We start from the raw sequence: 21,532 nt of genomic DNA on the forward strand, positions 1-21,532 counted from the left end.
TGTCAATCTGGACAGAAAACATGCCAGCTTGTCTTACCTCTTTGGCTATAATTGCCTTTATCAGTTGGCTGATGACATCCACAACTTTATTGAATGTGTCTTTTGACAGCAGTGTAACTAGAGACCCTCTGCCTTTTGCACCAGTTTCATGCTGCTTCTTACTGTTTTCTATGAAAGTGTTTACATGCTGTTGTAGGCAAATGTCATATCTACTCAGAAGTAGAATCAACTCTAAGACATTGCCATGATTAACAGCAATGTTTTCTAGGCTGTAACCTGCCTCCTCTTTATCTCCTCTGTAACTAAGACCACATTTGCCAATAACTTTAATAACATCCACTATGCGTTTCATCACCTGACGTTTCTGTTTCACTTGCTCAGCACGCAAAGACATTTGGTTGCCAGTCAACAGGCTTTTTACATCTGCCTTTTGTACATTCGGAACGTAAGCATCTGCACTATCTCTATGTGTCTTACTTTTTTCATGTTCCTCTATCTTTTGGTGAATGTGTTTCCAGTCTTTCATGCCTCCCTTTATGAAAGGGCCATCACTAACCACAGGTGCAAATGCCAGACAAACAGAACAGTACAGAGACTGATTTTTTTCACAGTAAGACAGCCACTTGCGGTTGGTTCCAGATTTGTTATTGAAAACTTTTGGTATGGTGATATTAGAGGTTTGATGAGGATGATATGAAAAAAATGTACATATATCCTGTAACTGAGGGCGAACAAAGAAATCTAAACTGTCAACTGACTCATCTTCTGTCTCAACTTGTGGTTCAGGGTTCTGTGGATGAGCTGCTGCAATCAGTCCCTGGATAGACTCTGCTCTCCCTGTCACACTTCCTCCAGTTTCCCTACTAGACTCATCTGTAATAAAAATAATAGTCTGAAAAATGTTTGCACATTTGATATGTAAACACTTTTTGACTTAATCAAATAAGATATTTTCAAAGACAAAATATACAGGCTTATTTCTTATGACTTTAATCATATTCCCTTTCAATGTAAATACATGGGTCACGACTTTTGTTTGGGCATAGTAAGTGGTTATACTAGAACTAATGCTTGCTTGTTCACACATCCTGTTACAGCAGCTCACCTCTTTCTTCCATACTGACAGAAGCAACTGTCTCATCACGACTGGATCCTGGCTCTGATTCTGACACCAAATCACATTATGACAATGGTCATGATTCTCAGCACAAATCTTTCCCTTTTACAAAGTTTTCTGATCTATTTAGGTCAGTTTCGTTAATGTAGTGCTGAATCATCTAGCATTTCAGGGCACATTTCATATATGGCAGGTCTACACCATACACCATATATATATTATATTAATTCTAATAATATTCAGTTATTCACTCAGTGCGTAGCCTATTCCTACCTTTCCACTCTGGATTTGCAGGCTCATGGCTGGTGCATGGTGCTGGATCTAGCTTCTGAGGAGCTAAAAGACAAAGTTTCCCTGTTATGTGGCGTCACATTATAGGCCACTATCGTTTAAATGGTATAACGTTTTGTTATATGCCACAACAACACACAATTCATTGACTTTATAATTATAATTATTTGTAAAACTAAGAAATAAAATAATACTCTGGAATTAAATAATGTGTGGGGGGCCAGTGATGTGTCTGCTACACTAGATGGACCCACATAGAAAACTTTCACGGCATCAAAACACACGTAGAAACGGCTTTATCTGTCATTGAGAAACGGCTAATGTTACTTTCCTTCTGGATCTGTAAGCTAACTTGTGGCGCAGCCACATAAAGGGGCATTTTTAACTGCAGGGAAAGGGTTACGGAGCTAATGCGGCTCACCTGCACACTGAAATAGACCCTATATGGTTTTACTTGTCCCCATAGACCGTGTTGGTCACAGGGAAAGCTCTCGCGAGCAGGCGCGATCGCAACGCGAGGGAACCCGGAAGTGGCGTCGGGTCACGTGTGCCGGTATAAAGCCGGAACCGGCAAACGGCCCGACACGGAGAGATGAAGACAGCGCGCTGCAGGTGGAATAGAGAGAGAGCGATTGGTTGTTGTTTACCGTGGATTACTTTCCTTGGACTCACATCAATACCCATCTCATTCCGTTTTCTCGTGCTCCCGGACTTTCCATCTTAACCGGTGAGACCGAGCCATCTCTCCCGTACACCATTTCACACACAACAATATCATTGACTCTAGACTATCATACACACACACACGCTTACACTCCACCCCTTTGTTTATATTTGTATATATTTTGTATATATTGGTTTTTGGTGCACCTTGTTTGTTTGTTTGTTGGTTTGTTTGGTATAATACACTTTGGTTTGGTTTACATCTAGTTTTGTGTCGCGTCTTATATTGTCCCGCCACTGTTGCGCAATACCGGAAGTGCAGTTTAAAAGCCCGTATTTTGATTCTCGACCCCGTAGCATAGTAACTAGAGATTTTAATAAATCCAAGTGTTACATAGTGGTGGCCCGTACGTACGGGGAATCTGTATTTTTGGGTATTTTTCCGGTTTTGTGTGTCGTGGCTGAACAAAATGGATGCTAATAATGCTAATGGTAGCGAAGCCGACTTGGTTGTTGATAATTATGTGCTGGATGATGTGGATGAGGCATTTTTAACACGCCGTAACCCTACAGTTGAAATAGCTTCATTGGTTAGTTCTTTCTATATATCTGATAGGCATGATGATAATGTTACAGATGGAGCCACGCCAAATAGCCGCGGAAGTGTGAATTGCGTACGAATGGCGTACGGCTGCCTTATGCACGCCGTAGTCCCCCCTCCTTTTTCTTCGAGAAAGGCGTGTCAAGATTTCACAGTAAACACGCCCATTCAAGCCCTATTTATGCATTTACCTGGTTCCACCACTAGATGGCGCTTCGTTCTCAAGGACCCGTTAACACAAGCCAGCAATTTAGTTGCGCTGAGTTGCAATCACGTGATTTTAACAACCCACCCCCACCGAACTGACGCTGCCAAACTGCACTAGAGATGAAGATGGCGGCTTAATGGACTATTCGCGGTAAGTGGTGTTTTTATTTATAAAATTTGTTTGGGATTAGTTTACATTTTATTTTCCAGTTTAGTTTTTTTACCGGCCGTTTTGAAAATCACTGGCAGCACCAGCAGCGTGCGATGTAACTTTAATAAACTTAATGATCTGTTTACCAAGTCTGGAGTTAACATTACAGCTTACTGTCAGTGTCACAAACTCACAATGTCACTCCTCTTTAACTAAAAAAGACACTAAAGCTTCGAAAATACTATTAATGTCCCTATTACAAAAGCTGCACTACCTGATGAAGAGTGTTTGTGCTCTATAAAAATGCCTTTAAAATCTGACCGCGTGTTGTCTGGATAAATTCAGCATTTATTTATTCTTTGGGTAAGAGTTAATCTGCAGGTTATTTCTGTGAATATTATGTGATGCAGTTCATGAAGGACACAAGCTGAGGATAGATGTACAGGAGCTCGCGGGCTAAACGCTCATAACCCGGTTTATATTTTTCTCAGTTTGGCCGTGACTTTGCGCGGTAGTGCGAGCGCTTAGTTACCGAACTGGATAAAACTCTGAAGTGTTTATCAGTTAAGGAGTGTGAGGAGGGGGAGGTGTGTGTGTGTGAGGAGGGGGAGGTGTGTGTGTGTGTGAGGAGGTGTGGGGGGCTTCAGTACTGGGTAAGTTATAGTTTGGCTTCAGAGATGAACTAATATATACGAGTGTTATATCGCCTAACTTATTTGTATGAAAAGCGCATTTTAATTTAATGCAGACGATAATACAGACAAACCGGGGTTAACACTAACAAAGTTCAATGGTTAAAGTTATCCCAGTTTATTTACATTCCAGAATTCCCCAAAACAGTATTTTACACACTCTGTGGTGTAGGTTTACTAATATCTTTTATATTTATTACAACTAGATATTCTGTAAAGTTTATTTATCTTTGTCTCCACTAAATTCTCCTGTTGTCTTTAATCAGGGCTCCGCTGTGGAGGATTGGGGGGTCAGACGGATGACGGTTGGCCTTTTGGAGCTACTGGAGGAGCCTGAACAAGCTGTTAAAGGGAGCTGTAGGAGGGATGACAGTGCAACAGCTTTAGAATGATGTTTGGTCAGGTCTACTGTATATTCTGAACATAGAATTGCAAAACGTCTAATACTTTAGGGGGGAAACAAAGAATTAAACAGTTCCATCTTTAATATTTTAAAAAAATGATATTTTAATATAAAAGAACCAGATAGAGACTGATAAGCAGCTGGTGTTATCCGGGTATTTTAATGACCTTTAAGCAAAAATTAAACATGTTTTCACCTGTTTTATACAAATTATTTGTTTTTACTTTTGACTAGTTTTGAAAGAATAAATTTTATTTTTAAAGTCATGTGTGCGTGTTTTAATTGTTGGGGGATTGTTTGTGTATTTAAAAATACATTTACTTAAACCAACAACTTCAATGTGCAAAAAATGGGACCCGACGTTGTTTTAAATAGTCAAAGAGTTGGGCTAATAATAATGATAATAATTATTATTATTATTACTGGTTATAGAAACGAATGAAAACAACAGTTAAACACTTGATCATATGTATCTGTGCTAGTTTGTGTTTGTGATTGTGACCCATAATCATTTTTTTTCTCAGTATAATGTTTTGGGGGGTTTTAAGAATCCATTAAAAGAGCAAAGACAAACTTGGAAGGTAAGAAACCTCAGTGGAGAATACTGACTGTGACATGGTGCTAATTGCTCTGTGTGTGTGTGTGTGTGTGTTTGGCAGGGGGAGGGGTACTTCAGACTTACTTGTCTGTGCGCAAAATGTTTGTGTTAAACCAACGGAGAAATGCAGGAGCGCGCGCGCGCACACACACACCTCTCATCCACAACCGCTTTAACTGTTGTCTTGTAAATCGTTGATTAAACCTAAGAACACAGCTGTTCAGCATTAGTCCTAAACACAAGCGCAGGGTATGTTTTTGTCCTTAATTAAAAGACACCAATATGTTAATTTACACAATGATAACATGTTGTTTATGTTTAATGTTTATTTTGCGGGAAAAGGTAATAAGCAATATTTAAAATAAAACAAACCAGGAAGTAAGTGTTTCATACATTAAGGTGCTGTGTATAACCAAGTGCCCCAACAGACATAGCAACAGTGTGTGCGCTGTGGGGGATTGGAAGGTGAACGAAGATAATCATTTACAAGACAAAGAACGTTCAGAGGTGTGTTATACCCCCCTGCCACGGATTGACGCCCATTACGCAATCGCTATCTTCAAAGAAAAGCCGCAGCCCCTTTTCATTCAAACGCGTTAGCGAGTGTTTTTCTTTCCCTCCGCTCGGTTTTGTGAACACAGTTGCGTTCAGTAACACGGTGGAACCAATTACCTAAACAGCAGCAACAACAACCATTATGATCACACTTTGTTGAATTTATATTGCTTAAATATTTCACAGCTGTGTCCTCTTTGCATTGCTACGTGTTTATTTACTTCCTTTTCGCATCGTATAATGCACTCTAAAATCGACACTATCAAACTTGGAAATTATATAATATTCAATCAAACATCAAGTTATTAAAAGTAACGAATTTGTCACTACTCTTCTCTCATGCAGCACGGCTAAAAAGATAATAAAAATTACACCAAAGTGCTGCAGGTTTGGAGTCTGTGAGCTTTTCCTAATCAGAGTTAGACGGGGGGCATTTTGTGGCTGATCCAGTTACACTCTACTTAGATATTACACAGAGGAGAGTTCACTTCTGTTCTCTTCATCCTAGCTTAAATTCATCTCATGAAATAATAGTAAGTTTTGTAAAGTCTGAGTTCATCTCCCCAGCCAGTGTTGTGTATGGACAGGGTAGCATCATGGCAGGATTGGTGTCATTTTTATTATCTTTTTAGCCGTGCTGCGTAAGAGAAGAGTAGTGACGAATTCGTTACTTTCGTTACTAGACTATTTTGTCTGCAAGTGAAATACATCGATACGTTAATAATTTACACCACGATAACATTACTGCAGAAGGATCTAGAGACGTGACTTCGAGACGTTCACAGTATATTCGAACCGTAGACAGGGTTTATTTTGCAGAACATTACAAAACACCCATGTCCAATAAAACAGTGCATCTTTAATAAGCCACATTGGTTTCCAGTCAGTAGTAAAATTAACGAAAGACTGAGAAGCCCCGTAATATATATATATATATATATATATATATATATATATTTTTTTTTTATGTTCAAATTAACGTTTCAGAGTAGCCTATATAATTTGTCTCGTCATCTGTTTACAGCGTTGGCTGATTTTGTGATTGAGACCCATGGGTTACATTGAAATATTTTATTAGTAGTAGTAAGCCAGTCTTTAGTAACCTTGAATAAATCACAATATAAGCCCTCTCCCGCGCGCACGCTCTCTCTCTCTCTTTCTCTCTCTCTCACACACACACACACGTACACACAAACAAATAAAACATGAAATCGCGTAAAACCAAATGAAACTATGGCAAAAAATATATAAGCAGTAAAAATTACAGTACTATCCAGTAGGTGATTCCTGTCCTGATAACAGGCGCTGACCCTCTGGAACTGTTTAGTTCTGTTAGTATTGTGTTCAGGTGTGAATGTTTATGGGGATTTAATCTGTCTCTGCTGCCGCATCTATTCACCGTAGTGATAAGTGATTAATGTCCCATCAGATCTTTAATGGGAGACGTTATACTGGTTAAATGACTAAAGACATACTGATCCGTATGGACAGATATTTGTTTCATATATTATGCGTTATTAATCGATTTGTTTTGCCAATTTTTGACTATCAGCGAAAAAAAACATTAGCGAAAACATAAAAAATATAACGAAAACAAACCCAAGCAGAAGTTAAATTTTAAGCGTTACTTTGCAGCAAAATATTATCTACCAGTGTATTAAACGGAAATAGATAAAATACACCGTAATGTAAAATACTGTACATAGCCCGCATTGTATTCCGTACCTATAACGACTGGTATAGATAAATTACAGATGTTACCGTGTCTTTAAGTATAAGGATGTCGTGAAAAATATTGCAATAAGTAGTTTTATTAATTAATTTAATCATTAATTAAAAATAGCATAAGCATCATGGATTGTGTATTGAGGGATTTAAATCTGTTTTATGAATCGTTTTTTATCCCTCTTTTTTACCACATGATCTATTTATGAAACTATGTTGACGTAAGTTATGTTATATATATATCAAATATAGTAACCGGCTGCTTGGACACTGCAGTTAACTGAAGCAGTCAATGCTCCATCTGGCGGAATTATACAGCATTGCAACCATCTTTTTAGAAAGCGCATGGGGGCGTTTATGGGGCGGGGCATCGTTAACTACGTCATCGCGGGGGATCACATTCCGTGCACGGATCGATCATGGTCCTGTCACGGTCCTGTCATGGACCTATCATGCTCCAAGCGGCTGTTTGACGTGGCTCCCACTGTACTCATGTTTTTGATATCGATGGAGTGCACACACTACAAAATGAACTAAATCAATGCAAGGTGGATATGGTGGCGCTTACAGATAAAGTGAGCTCAGTAGAGCGGGATTTTAGACAGTCCCTAGACAGCAGTGTCAACCGGGAAATCAGTCTTCGTGACGCAGTGGACGCGAGCTTGGAAGGGCTGAAGCGCTACTGCCAGGAGGCTCTCGAGAAAATGGAGAGAGCCATCGTTGACTGTTTTCTACGACGTGACGTCATCTGGGAAAACCAGATAAAGAGACTGCGTCTCACTCGTATGCCCACCAGCCACAGGTTACAGGCCTGCTCCCCTGCACAACAATTACAGGATCCACATTCCCCCAGCACTTCAATTACTACAGCTACGGCCAAGGTAAAGCACCCTAGCAGTCCGGATATCTACGACATTCCTCCTTGTGTTCAATCACACACTTCTGCTCAGCCCACCTCCTCAGTCTCACCCTCTTCTGCTTCTCTTCATGCTCAACCATCCATACGCGTGGAGTTTCCAGCCTTTGGCAACGCCTCAGAGACAGCTGATGTGTTCAACTTCCTGGAGCAAGCCGAGAATTATCTGGATATCAGACCACTGACCAGCCCAGAGCTGCTAGGAACCCTCGGCTCGGTTCTACGAGGACCTGCTCTGAGTTGATGGAAGGTGGAGAAAGGCAAGGTGAAGGATTGGAAGTCTTTTAAACAGGCATTCATGGCGGCGTTTTTACCTGAGGACTACCTCACGGAACTTGAAGTCAACTTAAGGTCTCGGGTACAGCAGCCGGGAGAACGCCTGAGGGACTTTGCCTATGACTACCGTGCCCTCTGTCTAAAGTGGAAGCCGGATATCTCAGAGGAAGAACTAGTGGGGCGAATCCTACTGAACATCAACCCAAAAGTGGCCGGATGTCTAAGAGGAACGGTGAACACGGTGGAACAGCTGGTGAAGAGAGGTGCCAGGGTAGAGAAAGACTGCGAGGACTGTTTAAATCTGGGTCCAGATACCATTTCCCAAGAGCCCCCGTCACAGAAAAGGGATGACGATCCATGTCTAGCCATCACGAACACTAAAGCTTCCGCCGACCTACCCAGCGACATGAGTGAGATAGTCCAAGCCCAACAGGAGGACCCTACTATCTTAAAGCTGCTTTCTACGGACCATCCAAGAAGCACACTAGATCCGAGGGTCTCATTCGAGCATCATCAAGGGGCATTATATCGCCGGGTACCAGTAAAACGCGGAGAGAAGTTCCAGCTGGTGGTTCCCCAGGTATTAATTAAAACCTTTCTTCATTTTTACCACGACAATCCCAGGGGAGGACACCAGGGGCAACTAAAAACTTTGCTGAGGTTGCTAGATGTGGCATGGTGGCCGACGGTGCGAAAGGACCTCTGGCACTACTTAAGAACATGCAGCGTTTGTCAACGACACAGAACAGACAACCCCAGACCACTAGCAAGGCACACCAATATCCCGTTTACACCCATTCTTACAAACTACTCATCACCGGACAGACAACGATTCATCACGGAGGAAGTGGAACACAGAGTAAGACATCCGAAAGCCCAACAAGCCAGATATCAGAATACCCGAAGGAAAGAAGCGCACTTTCACCCGGGAGAACTGGTTGGGATGAGAACTCACTCACTCTCCTCCCCAGCAAAGAAGTTTTCTGCACAGCTAGCGCCCAAGTGGGAGGGACCAGCAGAATTAAAGAAAAGAAGACGACCAATTAACTACACAGTGTCTTGGGGCAATCCACAAAAAACTAATTTATTAAATGTGGTGAATCTGAAGCGCTTTTATGGACATTCTCCTCAGACGCCGGAGGCTTGGGGGGGGAGGGTCTATGTAGCGCAGCCACATAAAGGGGCATTTTTAACTGCAGGGAAAGGGTTACGGAGCTAATGCGGCTCACCTGCACACTGAAATAGACCCTATATGGTTTTACTTGTCCCCATAGACCGTGTTGGTCACAGGGACAGCTCTCGCGAGCAGGCGCGATCGCAACGCGAGGGAACCCGGAAGTGGCGTCGGGTCACGTGTGCCGGTATAAAGCCGGAACCGGCAAACGGCCCGACACGGAAAGATGAAGACAGCGCGCTGCAGGTGGAATAGAGAGAGAGCGATTGGTTGTTGTTTACCGTGGATTACTTTCCTTGGACTCACATCAATACCCATCTCATTCCGTTTTCTCGTGCTCCCGGACTTTCCATCTTAACCGGTGAGACCGAGCCATCTCTCCCGTACACCATTTCACACACAACAATATCATTGACTCTGGACTATCATACACACACACACGCTTACACTCCACCCCTTTGTTTATATTTGTATATATTTTGTATATATTGGTTTTTGGTGCACCTTGTTTGTTTGTTTGTTGGTTTGTTTGGTATAATACACTTTGGTTTGGTTTACATCTAGTTTTGTGTCGCGTCTTATATTGTCCCGCCACTGTTGCGCAATACCGGAAGTGCAGTTTAAAAGCCCGTATTTTGATTCTCGACCCCGTAGCATAGTAACTAGAGATTTTAATAAATCCAAGTGTTACAAACTCACTTGCTAACGTTAGCTGTCAGTTAAACTCCTCTACAATAAATTCATCACTGGACGTATCAGCAGAAAACCTGACAACTCACCGGCCCTTGCGGCCCACCAGGAATTGTCCCGGTCCTCCCGATTAGCCACTCCGGGCCTGGAGAACCCTATGTGTCACCTTCGCTTTACAGGCAGGCGGCACAACTAGTTAAAAATGTCAGGGTATGTGAGAAGGTGTAGTGTGACAGGGTCATTTATCCACTCTTCAGACACCAGGTCATACAGATCCATATTTTTTTTTATCTCTACAGGTTTTCCACACTAGCACTGCATGGCACTGGCATATAACTTCTCTCATTAGGGACCCTTTTCTTCAGGTTTACTCTTCTTAATCTCAAAAGCAAACACTGCAAACATAAAAAAAACAAAAACTACAAGCATCTCCTAACTCTTTAAGGCATTTTTTTTATTTGCATTTCCCTGCTGCTTTTAAACCCTACAGCTTACACACAGTGCATTTAGTTAGTGTTCCAATTGCAGTTTGTGTGATTAGTTACAGTGTTTTAGTAAATTTCATAGTAATTTCAGACACACTGCAGTCACATCAAGTCATGTTTTGCTCTGCAGGTTCTCACATACATACATCTGGCCCAAAGACTCTGTGATAAATCATTAGTGTGAAGAAACTATTATCCTTTACAGGACTTTATGATGAACCTAAAACAAAACATCTGCTTTATTCTCACTATTAGAGAATGTGTCTTACTGAGCAGCAGGTCATGTGACTCGCAGAGAGATGATCTTACCACAGTATCTCCAGTTTATAGTGAGGATTCTCCAGTACAGCACAGAGACACTTCACTCCCGAGTCTCCTAGATTATTGTCAGACAGATCCAGGTCTCTCAGGTGTGAGGGGTTTGATCTCAGAGCTGAAGTCAGAGCAGCACAGCCTTCAGCTGAGATATCACACTCAAACAACCTGTAGAGAGACACAATGACTCTTCAGACACTCATCACCAGAGTTTTATCTTAATTTAAGACTTACTTAAAAACTGATGTGTTTGTCACATTATGCTATTATTCAGACTGATATCACTTGTGTGTCAAATTAATTCCAACAATGTAATTAAAATGATCATATTGAGTCTTATGTTTTAAGGTAAAAGCAAAAAGAAAAGTAAAAAGAAAGAAGAGAAGAGAAAAGTTAAAAGAGAAAAGTGAAAATAAATGAGAAAAGTGATAAGAGAAAAAAAAGATAAAACTGAAAAGATAATAAGATCTTGTGTTCAATCAATAAACCTACAGTAGGTGCCCAATATACCCGTTTTACTGTTGCGGCGCTCGGCAGCAGCATTTGGTTTTGTGCGTTTGCTGGCTTTTACCGCTGAGTCGCGCTATATAACTACAGACTGACGCCTCACGCCTTAGTTTATTCTTGGCTTGGTGCAGTAGTGAAGGTGCCCAGTAGTGAAGCTTTTTTCCGCACTGTCCGCACAGCGGGGATCAAAGGGTGGTGGGGATTGCCCCACTTGCATGCTCCTCTCCTATTCTCCACCGCATCACATATTTCCTGACATCGGACTAAACTGCCTTGCTTTTATAATGCGAAGCAAGCCTGAGATTATATTAACGTTAATTAGCCGGCACAAACAGGCGGCTGTTTCTAGTATGTATGTCGTTACATACATATCCACAAATACTTTACCAACATGAATGCTACATGAGCACTCACAAACAACAAACAACATGAATGAGACGCACTCACAAACACATACTTACAGTATATAATATATTCATATACAAACACATACTGTATACACATAAAAACATTATATATTCATTTAAATTGTGAATTACACTCAAAGTAATTATGAAGTCTGATTTGATTGGTATCATTGAATATTTTATTTCTATTTATACTATAGCTGGCAAAATACATTTTAGGCAGAGATGTCTGCTTGGTTTCGTTAAATCAATTTAAATGTCTCACTTCTGCCAAGTCCCCCATCCGCGAAACCGATTTGATACCTTTGACGTAGGTGGAAAGTTGAGAAAAGGGATTACAGTAACTGAGCGTGCTGTTGCCTTGTATATACTGTACTGTACAACATGCGTTTATCAGCCTTTTGATAAAAACGCTGCCTTTTGTAAAGTGAAAGTATGACCCGCGGGTTTCCGCATGGTGAAGAACAGCTTTATTTCAGTCATAAATTCACAACCACATTTCAGCTATTATTTCCAGCCGTGACAATATTGTAAAAAATATTAGGCTAACTAATTATACACAATTCTTCGTTGTACTTGGTCCGGCTTTTAGATAAAGTCAGACGTAAGTAAATGCTCATTGCTGCGCTGTTTGGGGGAGGGCGTGCTAATGATGATTTGGTCTGCTGTGTGTGTGTGAGGGGGGTCAAGAGGTCTTACACATTCATGAAAAGTCATGGATTATTTAGTGAAACAGAGACTCTGCTGAAAAAAAAGTTAGCCACATAAGTCACTTTACCCCAAATAAAAGGTCTTTCTGAGGTCTTTATGAGATAGTTGTAACATAACAGATGTACAAACGATGCGCACTAAATACTAAACCTAAACCAGGCACAAGGATTAATAAACCAAGTTAGCCCCATACCCGATTTTATTTAAAAAAATAAAGATTATTATTGTGTATATATGTGAATTAAAATTGCAATTTTTTTTTATTGCAAAAGAAAAAACTCAATTTCTTCCATTCCCAAATTAAAAACGGTAACAATGTCAACTTTAGAATCTAGAATCCAGAGGATTACATTTACACATATTTAAAAAGAGGCCTTAATTACTCAAAGTCTTTATAAGAGCCTCAGATCCAAGAGGCTTTTAAAATGTGGAGAGGTGCATTTCAGTTCCTCTGAACGTATAGGTGAGAACAGCTGATTCACACCTGGGGAGGGTAAATAATTTGCATTTGAAAAAGCAAATTAAAGCATTGTAAAGCACACACACGCAAAGAACGACAACCCAGGATTAATAGGAATAGGAGGCCCTGATTATACTGCATAAATATTATTTAGTACAACAAAATTTCTCCACACTCTGGAAAACTTTATGCGGCGGTTGAGTGCTGATTAGACTACGTAGCAAATTAAAGAGGAGGAAGTAAACAATAGGATTTGTATTTAGACAATAAAAAAAATAACCTGCATCTATTTTTAGACATGCCAGCTGCCACTTTTTAGTTTTTTAGAATTTTTCAAGACAAATCCTATAATGCCCACATGACATCAAACATTCCCCTTGTTAATATTTTAACTATTAATTTTAATAGTTTGACTTCAAAATAACATACAAACAAAAACAATAAAACCTTTTTTTTAATATTGTTGATTACATTTGGGCTGTGTAGGTGCACAGGTGGCACCATGAAGCACGGACTCGAGGCGAGGTCTGACAGGAAAAATATTGGGAGGGAAAGGGTTAAAGGAGTGAGGATGAAAAGGAAGAAATGTGCATATGCAGGTCTGGTTGGCAGTGCCCTGCTGGCATGCGGGCACAGGCTGGTAATCGGTGGGCTTGCGCTGACTCTGCTCTCCGCGGATGGCCTGACTCGCCTTTCCCAGCTCTCGCTTCTTTGAAGTCCCTAGGGTGCGTTCCATTTGCCCCTCTTGCATGCCGCACTTCTACGTTGTTGCGCGCGCATTGGACTCACACCGCGTAGTAAAATCCACTGCAACCCAACAGACCTACACTCCCCGCTGTATTTTGTAGCGCGAGGTGCAAGCCCGGATCATTAGCAAGGATAGCTTACCAGCTGTGCCTAATTCCGTGGCCCCCGCTTTTTTGCATATCTGAAGAGGGGTCCTCCTAGCTAGTAAGCGAGGAGCGATATCGTTTTGGGTGCACGCCGTGACAGGCTGAAAAATCTGTTGTCCTTAAAAATGCAACAGAAGAGGACTCATGTCCATCAATTAGACATATAGTATGTTGGAGAAACTCCCAGGTGGAAAGACATTGCTTTGTGTAGTTTAAAGACAAGAAAACCTTTAAAACAAACATCAACAGCCTTCACCAAAGAGTCTGAAATGCAGAGTACAGGATGCGCGATATATTATACTATAAGCATATTACAGTATACCAAAGAATACCAGTTATACCCAAAATAAAATACATGCGCTGTTTTAATAATTACAGAGACATCACAGCCAGTGGTAATTTTCTGAAATTCTTTACAAGGTGAGGCCGCGTTGGGCCGGTGTTATTCGTAGAGCACCTGAGAATTTCCTGAAGCTTAAATTTAAAAACATTAGAAGAATTAAAAGCAGTAGGCTGTTATGATCATCATGATTTTCCTTGATAAATAATGAAAACATTTTAATAAATTGCATTTTTACATCCCAGTAGCACCCTTGTTGCGCTGTACCACTGCCGCATAGAAAGTGTAACATTAAACGAATTTACAATCACAGTACCAAAACTACAGTACAAATGTTAATTTTAAATTAAATATGAGTTTCTTATTTGCATCATATTTAAGCAAAGTAAATGCATACCTTTATATCTAGCCTTTCAGAAAACTGACTCTGGGTGTGCATCAGAAAAAGTTTGCCAGATTAATTTGCAAAAACTATATAATAAAACTATATAAAACATATAACTACATAGCCTTTATAAGACTCCACTTTTATTTAAGCGCACTCACAATAACTAATAAACGTTATGATTTTGTAATATTTGAAAGCAAACAAGCTGCGCTGTTCTGTATTGTCTTTGGTGAACTTGAGCACGTCAGAAAAATCCATTTGCAATTGCATTTCCAACACGTTAGACGGAAACCTGTCAATCAGCATCAGGGGCAGGTCTATTCTGTTGGGCATGTGACAAATTGATACACGAAAATTAAGACACGTAATACAAATTCCCATATAATGTTTATTTGTGGAACATTTATTTTGCAGGGCTTTGTCATGTAATACAAAAATGTTTACACTAAATAAATATTGTTTAGGATGAAAAATTACATGATGCAATTTTTTATTATAAATAAGCAATATAAAAATATATGAAAAATATATATAATTTATATAATATTTCCCAATGCTTATTTTATAATCAAATTCATTTGGTGCAATTTGTAAATTATAAACCTATTAAATTATGTTCTAATATAATATTTGATAGAGGTTATGTAGGGGGAGGGGTAATCAGTGGAGGCATTTTAGCGCATAACATTACAAAAATAAAGTTCAATAGCTTTTTCGTTATGTGGATTACACATTTAAAACCAGTTGTACAGTACTATAATCCACTCTATCAGTTTCAGTTTAATTTTATTTTTATTGTATTTTCTTTTTAAATCAATAAAAAGATTAACTGAATTAATATCAAACTGAGAATTACAATGGTAAGGGTTGTAGTTATTAGCAAGGATAGAGTGCATTATAGTACAGTTGGTTTTACATTTTCTAAATGCTAAATTTCTATAGCAAAAAAGTTATTGAATTTTTGTTGCAACTCATAATAGACTGTACCAAAGTGCATTCATTTTCATACATATCTTTACAATTATTATAATTTTAATAATAAAAAAACACCCTAACTCTCTTTTAACAAATTCTGTTTTATTGCCACAAGAATTGTCTGTGTAATCATTTATTTTAAAATGTACATTAAAATAATTATTAATTAACTAAACAAACAAATTAATAAGCAAAAAATCCATACTGTAGCCTAATAGTGTAATATGTTTAATGTCCTATGAGGTATTTCTTTGTAAACTTGTGTATTCTTCTGTAAACAAACGGTTGATTCTTGGTTATGCACTTTTTAGACGGTCTCTTAGTGATTCCATTGCTATAAAGCTCCGTTAAGCAGCGTTTCTGACAGGTTTAGCTTCAGCAGGCTGTAACAGGAGAAGATCTAAAAAATATATTTATTTGTAATAGCTTCTCTGTCCACTTCAGAGTAAGAAAATATGCGATTTTTTTGTCTGTTTATTTCTTGATAAACAAATGAGATAATCTTGGTTCACCTCCATTGCTCAAATTTTCCCCTCTTGGTTGGCGACTGTGAGTGACGTTACTCCCCACATAATCCCGCCCCACAGTATAGACACACCCCTGATGCTGATTGACAGGTTTCTGTATAACGTGATGGAAATGCAATTGCAAATGAATTAGCAATTGCGTTTGAATTTTGGCCGGCTTGACGCGCAACGCAGAGAAAGTGAAAAAGCAAACGTGGTCATTGATATTTAAATATGGCAGGTTCATGACTTGTAACACATGGGAAATACAAATGCAAATGGACTTTTCTTTTTTATTTGAAATTTGGCAGTCAGTGTGCATTCATGAAGGCGAAACAACAAACGGTAATGCAAAGTTTGCAATTGCATTTAAATTATGGCACACTTTGTGCATCCACATATGGAAAACGCAATTGCAAATGTAATTTGCAATTCCTTTTGAATATGGTCCGGGATATCGCTAATTTATCAATGAATTTTTAAAATGGTCAGAGTCAGTCTGCTTGCTGTTTTTCCAACTTTTGGATCAGTTTTATTCCGGATGACTTTGAAATACAACTGATTTATTTTTGGCTGCTGTTGTTTTTACGGTGCGACGGTAATAACCATTCCAACTGGCTACCTACCGTATGTTTTTCCCAAAGAGGACAGCCTCCTGAAAGTGTGCACAAGCACTTCCACAGCTCAAAAATACCCAAATGTGCTAGAATCATGCGCCATCCCTCCACATCATAACAGAATGTCCGCACTTCACCAAAAGTCTGCTTGTGAGTTCCCGTTCTCTGAGCAGTGGTGCAATCGTCCCCCTCTCGTAGCCGAGATGCACCTACTACCCCCCAAGCCGTATGCAGGTGAACCTGAAAGGTGCAATTCACCTCAATAAAATTTTTTTAGAGGGCACAGGGTTGTTAAAAAGCCGGGAAGCAGCATGTGTAGCTCCGAACACGTCTTAAGATCCTTGCATGGTTGACCTTTATCGACTGGAGCGGGCACAATCTCCAGGTGCCTCAGGATGGGTAGAAAAAGAAAGAACAGGTGGAAAACCATTAGCGTAGTTGTCGTTCATTATATTTGCAGCACTAGATGAGAATGTGCATTTAAATTTACTGGAGTATGATTATGGGATGAATCATGTATATGCCAGAGATGTGTCTTGAGTCTGCTTTTAAACTGAGAGATTGTGTATGAGCCCCGAACATTATCAGGAGGGCTATTCCAAAGCTTAGAAGCTAAGGACTAACTGTAGCTTAGGACTAACTAGCTAGTTTATTGAGGATCCAGAACAACCACCTAGCAATGCATTACAATAGTGCAGTCTGGAGGTCATGAATGCATGAACTAGCTTTTCTGCATCAGATATGGATAAAATGTTCCCAAGCTTGTTTTTTTTGTACAAACCGGATTCCAAAAAAGTTGGGGCACTATACAAATCGTGAATAAAAACTAAATGCAATGATGTGGAGGTGCCAACTTCTAATATTTTATTCAGAATAGAACATAAATCACGGAACAAAAGTTTAAACTGAAAAAAATTATCATTTTAAGGGAAAAATATGTTGATTCAAAATTTAATGGTGTCAACAAATCCCAAACAAGTTGGGACAAGTAGCAATAAGAGGCTGGAAAAAGTACATTTGAGCATAACAAGGAGCTGGAAGACCAATTAACACTAATTAGGTCAATTGGCAACATAATTGGGTATAAAAAGAGCTTCTCAGAGTGGCAGTGTCTCTCAGAAGCCAAGATGGGTAGAGGATCACCAATTCCCACAATGTTGCGCAGAAAGGTGTTACCCAGCGAAAAATTGCAAAGACTTTGCAGTTATCATCATCAACTGTGCATAACATCATCCAAAGATTTAGAGAATCTGGAACAATCTTTGTGCGTAAGGATCAAGGGTGTAAAACCATACTGGATGCCCGTGATCTCCGGGCCCTTAAACGACACTGCACCATAAACAGGAATGCTACTGTAAAAGAAATCACAGAATAGGCTCAGGAATACTTCCAGAAACCATTGTCAGTGAACACAATCCACCGTGCCATCCGTCGTTGCCAGCTGAAACTCTACAGTGCAAAGAAGAAGCCATTTCTAAGCAAGATCCACAAGCTCAGGCGTTTTCACTGTGCCAGGGATCATTTAAAATGGAGTGTGGCAAAATGGAAGACTGTTCTGTGGTCAGACGAGTCACGATTCAAAGTTCTTTTTGGAAATCTGGGACGCTATGTCATCCGGACCAAAGAGGACAAGGACAACCCAAGTTGTTATCAACGCTCAGTTCAGAAGCCTGCATCTCTGATGGTATGGGGTTGCATGAGTGCATGTGACATGGGCAGCTTGCATGTCTGGAAAGGCACCATCAATGCAGACAACATATGCTCCCATCCAGACGTCTTTTCTTTCAGGGAAGACCCTGCATTTTTCAACAAGATAATGCCAGACCACATTCTGCATCAATCACAACATCATGGCTCCATAGGAGAAGGATCCGGGTACTGAAATGGCCAGTCTGCAGTCCAGATCTTTCACCTATAGAGAACATTTGGCGCATCATAAAGAGGAAGGTGCGACAAAGAAGGCCCAAGACGATTGAACAGTTAAAGGCCTGTATTAGACAAGAATGGGAGAGCATTCCTATTTCTAAACTTGAGAAACTGGTCTCCTCGGTCCCCAGACGTCTGTTGAGTGTTGTAAGAAGAAGGGGAGATGCCACACAGTGGTGAAAATGGCCTTGTCCCAACTTTTTTGGGATTTGTTGACACCATGAAATTTTGAATCAACATATTTTCCCCTTAAAATGATACATTTTCTCAGTTTAAACTTTTGTTCCGTGATTTATGTTCTATTCTGAATAAAATATTAGAAGTTGGCACCTCCACATCATTGCATTCAGTTTTTATTCACGATTTGTATAGTGTCCCAACTTTTTGGGAATCCGGTTTGTAATATTGGAAATATGATTTTTAAAGGACAAGATACTGTCTAACATTACACCCACAATTTTTCACTGTTGAAAAACACAGCTCATAGTAATAGTACATCCTTCTAAGTGCAAGCTGGAGTGTGAGCACATTTGTCTTTTGATGATGTCACCCAATAGAAGCATGTATATGAAGAACAGCAGAGATCCTAAAACTAACCCTTGTGGATCTCCACATGCCTTTAAAGGTCCTATACTGACACATTTTCTTAAGCAGATACAGTAGTACCAGCAATAACAGAACCCCTGTTAAAAATAATTAACTCTTCAGTCAGAAGTGAGTATGTTCCCAAATTCTTCCATGTAGCAATCAGCCATGGAAAAGTACAATACGGAGGTGCTCTTCTCCAGAAGGGGCGGGTTTCTTTTTCATTAAAAAAAGGACGTCTTAATATTAATGTATTAATTACTATAAATTTATTAATTACCGGGGTGGAAAACCAATACCCCATCCCTTTAATGAACTCAGCCTTAGGACCTTTGCAGTGTGTATAACCTAGTTTGCATTAAGGCAGAAGACGAGTGGAAAACAGCATTTATCATGCAGCAGGCCACTATGAGGATCTGGTCATGCCGTTTGGTCTTACTAATGTAGCTGCTGTTTTTCAGTGGTTTATAAATGAGGCTTTCCGGGGTATGATGAATCGATTTATGTTCGTCTTCCTGGATAATATCCTCATTTTTAAGTAACAGCTTGGAGAAGCATACTGCTCACAAATGGGAAATCCCTGCTTAACTTTACATTTGCCAGATGTATGAGAAAGTGTGCTTGAAAAGGTGGCATGCAAAAGAAAATTTTGTAAAACACTAATATAGTTTTTTTGTCCTATTAATATTGTATTTTGTCCTTATTCCAGCACCTATCAGCATTAGCCTTAAGAGAGGGTATAACGTGGGCATTACAGTAGGTTGACCTTTATGTTAGCTGACAATATATTAGTAAATTAGACCTTGCCAAGTTAGCCTAAGCACTTGGATACACAACTACTTTTTGTTATTTGCATTGTTGTATGTGTGCAGCTTATTTAATAGTTTAGCATGTCCGAATTACATATGTGGCCATTAAGAATGCGAATGTTTTCCTGTGAGGTGCTACAATTTGGCGCAACATTCGGGAATTTAAATAAATGTGTTGCGCTTCACTGAATATCTGCCAGATAGTGCATGGAAGGACTTTATCTACAGTTTATCTAGGACTTTTTTTAAATGGTCTTTAAATTAATTTAATTTCCTGATAGTAGGCTATCTGATAGTGTTAACTATGCGAATGTCCTGACTCGTGAATATGCCAACATATCTCATTTAAAACGTAAAAATGTGTCGACTTCATCAGTAGACATGAATAAACAAATATATATTAACAAAATATTATTTTTATGAACACAAAGTGTTCTTTGTTAAGGTTTTTTATACCTTAAGTAATATAAAGTTAGCTAATCGTTACAAGGTTGTCCCACTTCTTCACCAGGTTCGATTATGTGTTGACATATAGACCAGGCTCTAAGAACCATGAAGCCCAATGCCTTGTCACGGCAATGAGATCCCCTTCTCGGGAACTAGTCTAAGAGCCCATAATAATGGCCCCTGTGGATCATAGCCCCAGTGTTCTGGGCAATAAACAGTAAACGGTAATCCTTCAGGCCCAACGACAAGAGTCAGACCCAGGAGGGGGGCCCCCGGGCAAACTATACATGCCAGCCGCCGTCCGAGCTCAGGCCCTTTCTTGGGGTCACACGTCCTCTTTTGCACCCCATCCAGGGGTGGCCAGAACTGAGTTCCTGCACCATCGCCTGTGGTAGCCCGGCATGGACAAAGACATCCAAGTCTATGTGGCAGCATGGCCTGTTGTGTGCAAAATAAGGAGGGCTCATGGGCTGCTACACCCATCGCCCATCGCCTGTCCCATCCAGACCATGGTCCCACCATTCTCTGGATTTTCTAACAGGGTTGCCTCTCCCTAAGGGATACACTGTAATACGTATTAGTCGTAGTTTTTAAAGCTTGCAAGTTTATTCCTCGGCAAAAGCTCCCATCAGCGAAGGAAACTACACATCTAATATTACAGCTTGTGGTACACCTCCACGACCTTCCCTTCGACCTGGTCTCTAATGGTGGACCACAGTTTCCCAGCCAGTTCTACAAGGCCTTCTGTCGCCTAATCAGGGCCACCTGAAGTTAAATGGACAAACAGAGAGGGCCACCAAGACCTGGAGCGCTCCCTGACGTGCATGGCTTCCCCAACTCCTTCTGGGCTGACCATTTGATCAGGGTGAAATTCACCCACAAAACTCTATGGCACTCTTCCCTGCAGCAGGAAAGGCAACCCTTGCGGCCAATGCAAAAAGGCAGAGGGGACCCAAACTTTGCTCGGGACAGTGGGTCTGGTTATCCACCAGGGACCTCCTGCTGAAGGTGGAGGCAAGAAAATTGGCTCCGTGGTACATTGGCCCACTTAAACTGGTAAGGAAAGTTAATTCAGTGGCATATTATGATTGGAGTGAGTGCA

The 21,532-nt window shown here is 40.2% G+C and overlaps 1 protein-coding gene across 4 annotated transcripts in view; it reads right to left on the minus strand.

Moving 5' to 3' along the window:
* The window catches only part of LOC128534530 (NACHT, LRR and PYD domains-containing protein 12-like), a 192,593-nt gene that overhangs the window by 11,591 nt on the left and 159,470 nt on the right, over window positions 1-21,532 (minus strand). For 2 of the 4 annotated variants that reach the window (XM_053508992.1, XM_053508991.1), the window contains exon 9: window positions 10,854-11,027. In XM_053508992.1, the coding sequence (XP_053364967.1) occupies window positions 10,854-11,027 (174 nt within the window). Of the gene's footprint in view, window positions 1-774; window positions 874-1,390; window positions 1,454-10,853; window positions 11,028-21,532 lie in introns of those variants that run through there. The other 2 variants (XM_053508993.1, XM_053508994.1) reach the window with 2 other exon arrangements.

This window comes from Clarias gariepinus, chromosome 12, assembly GCF_024256425.1.
Source record: "Clarias gariepinus isolate MV-2021 ecotype Netherlands chromosome 12, CGAR_prim_01v2, whole genome shotgun sequence".
NCBI lineage: Eukaryota > Metazoa > Chordata > Actinopteri > Siluriformes > Clariidae > Clarias > Clarias gariepinus.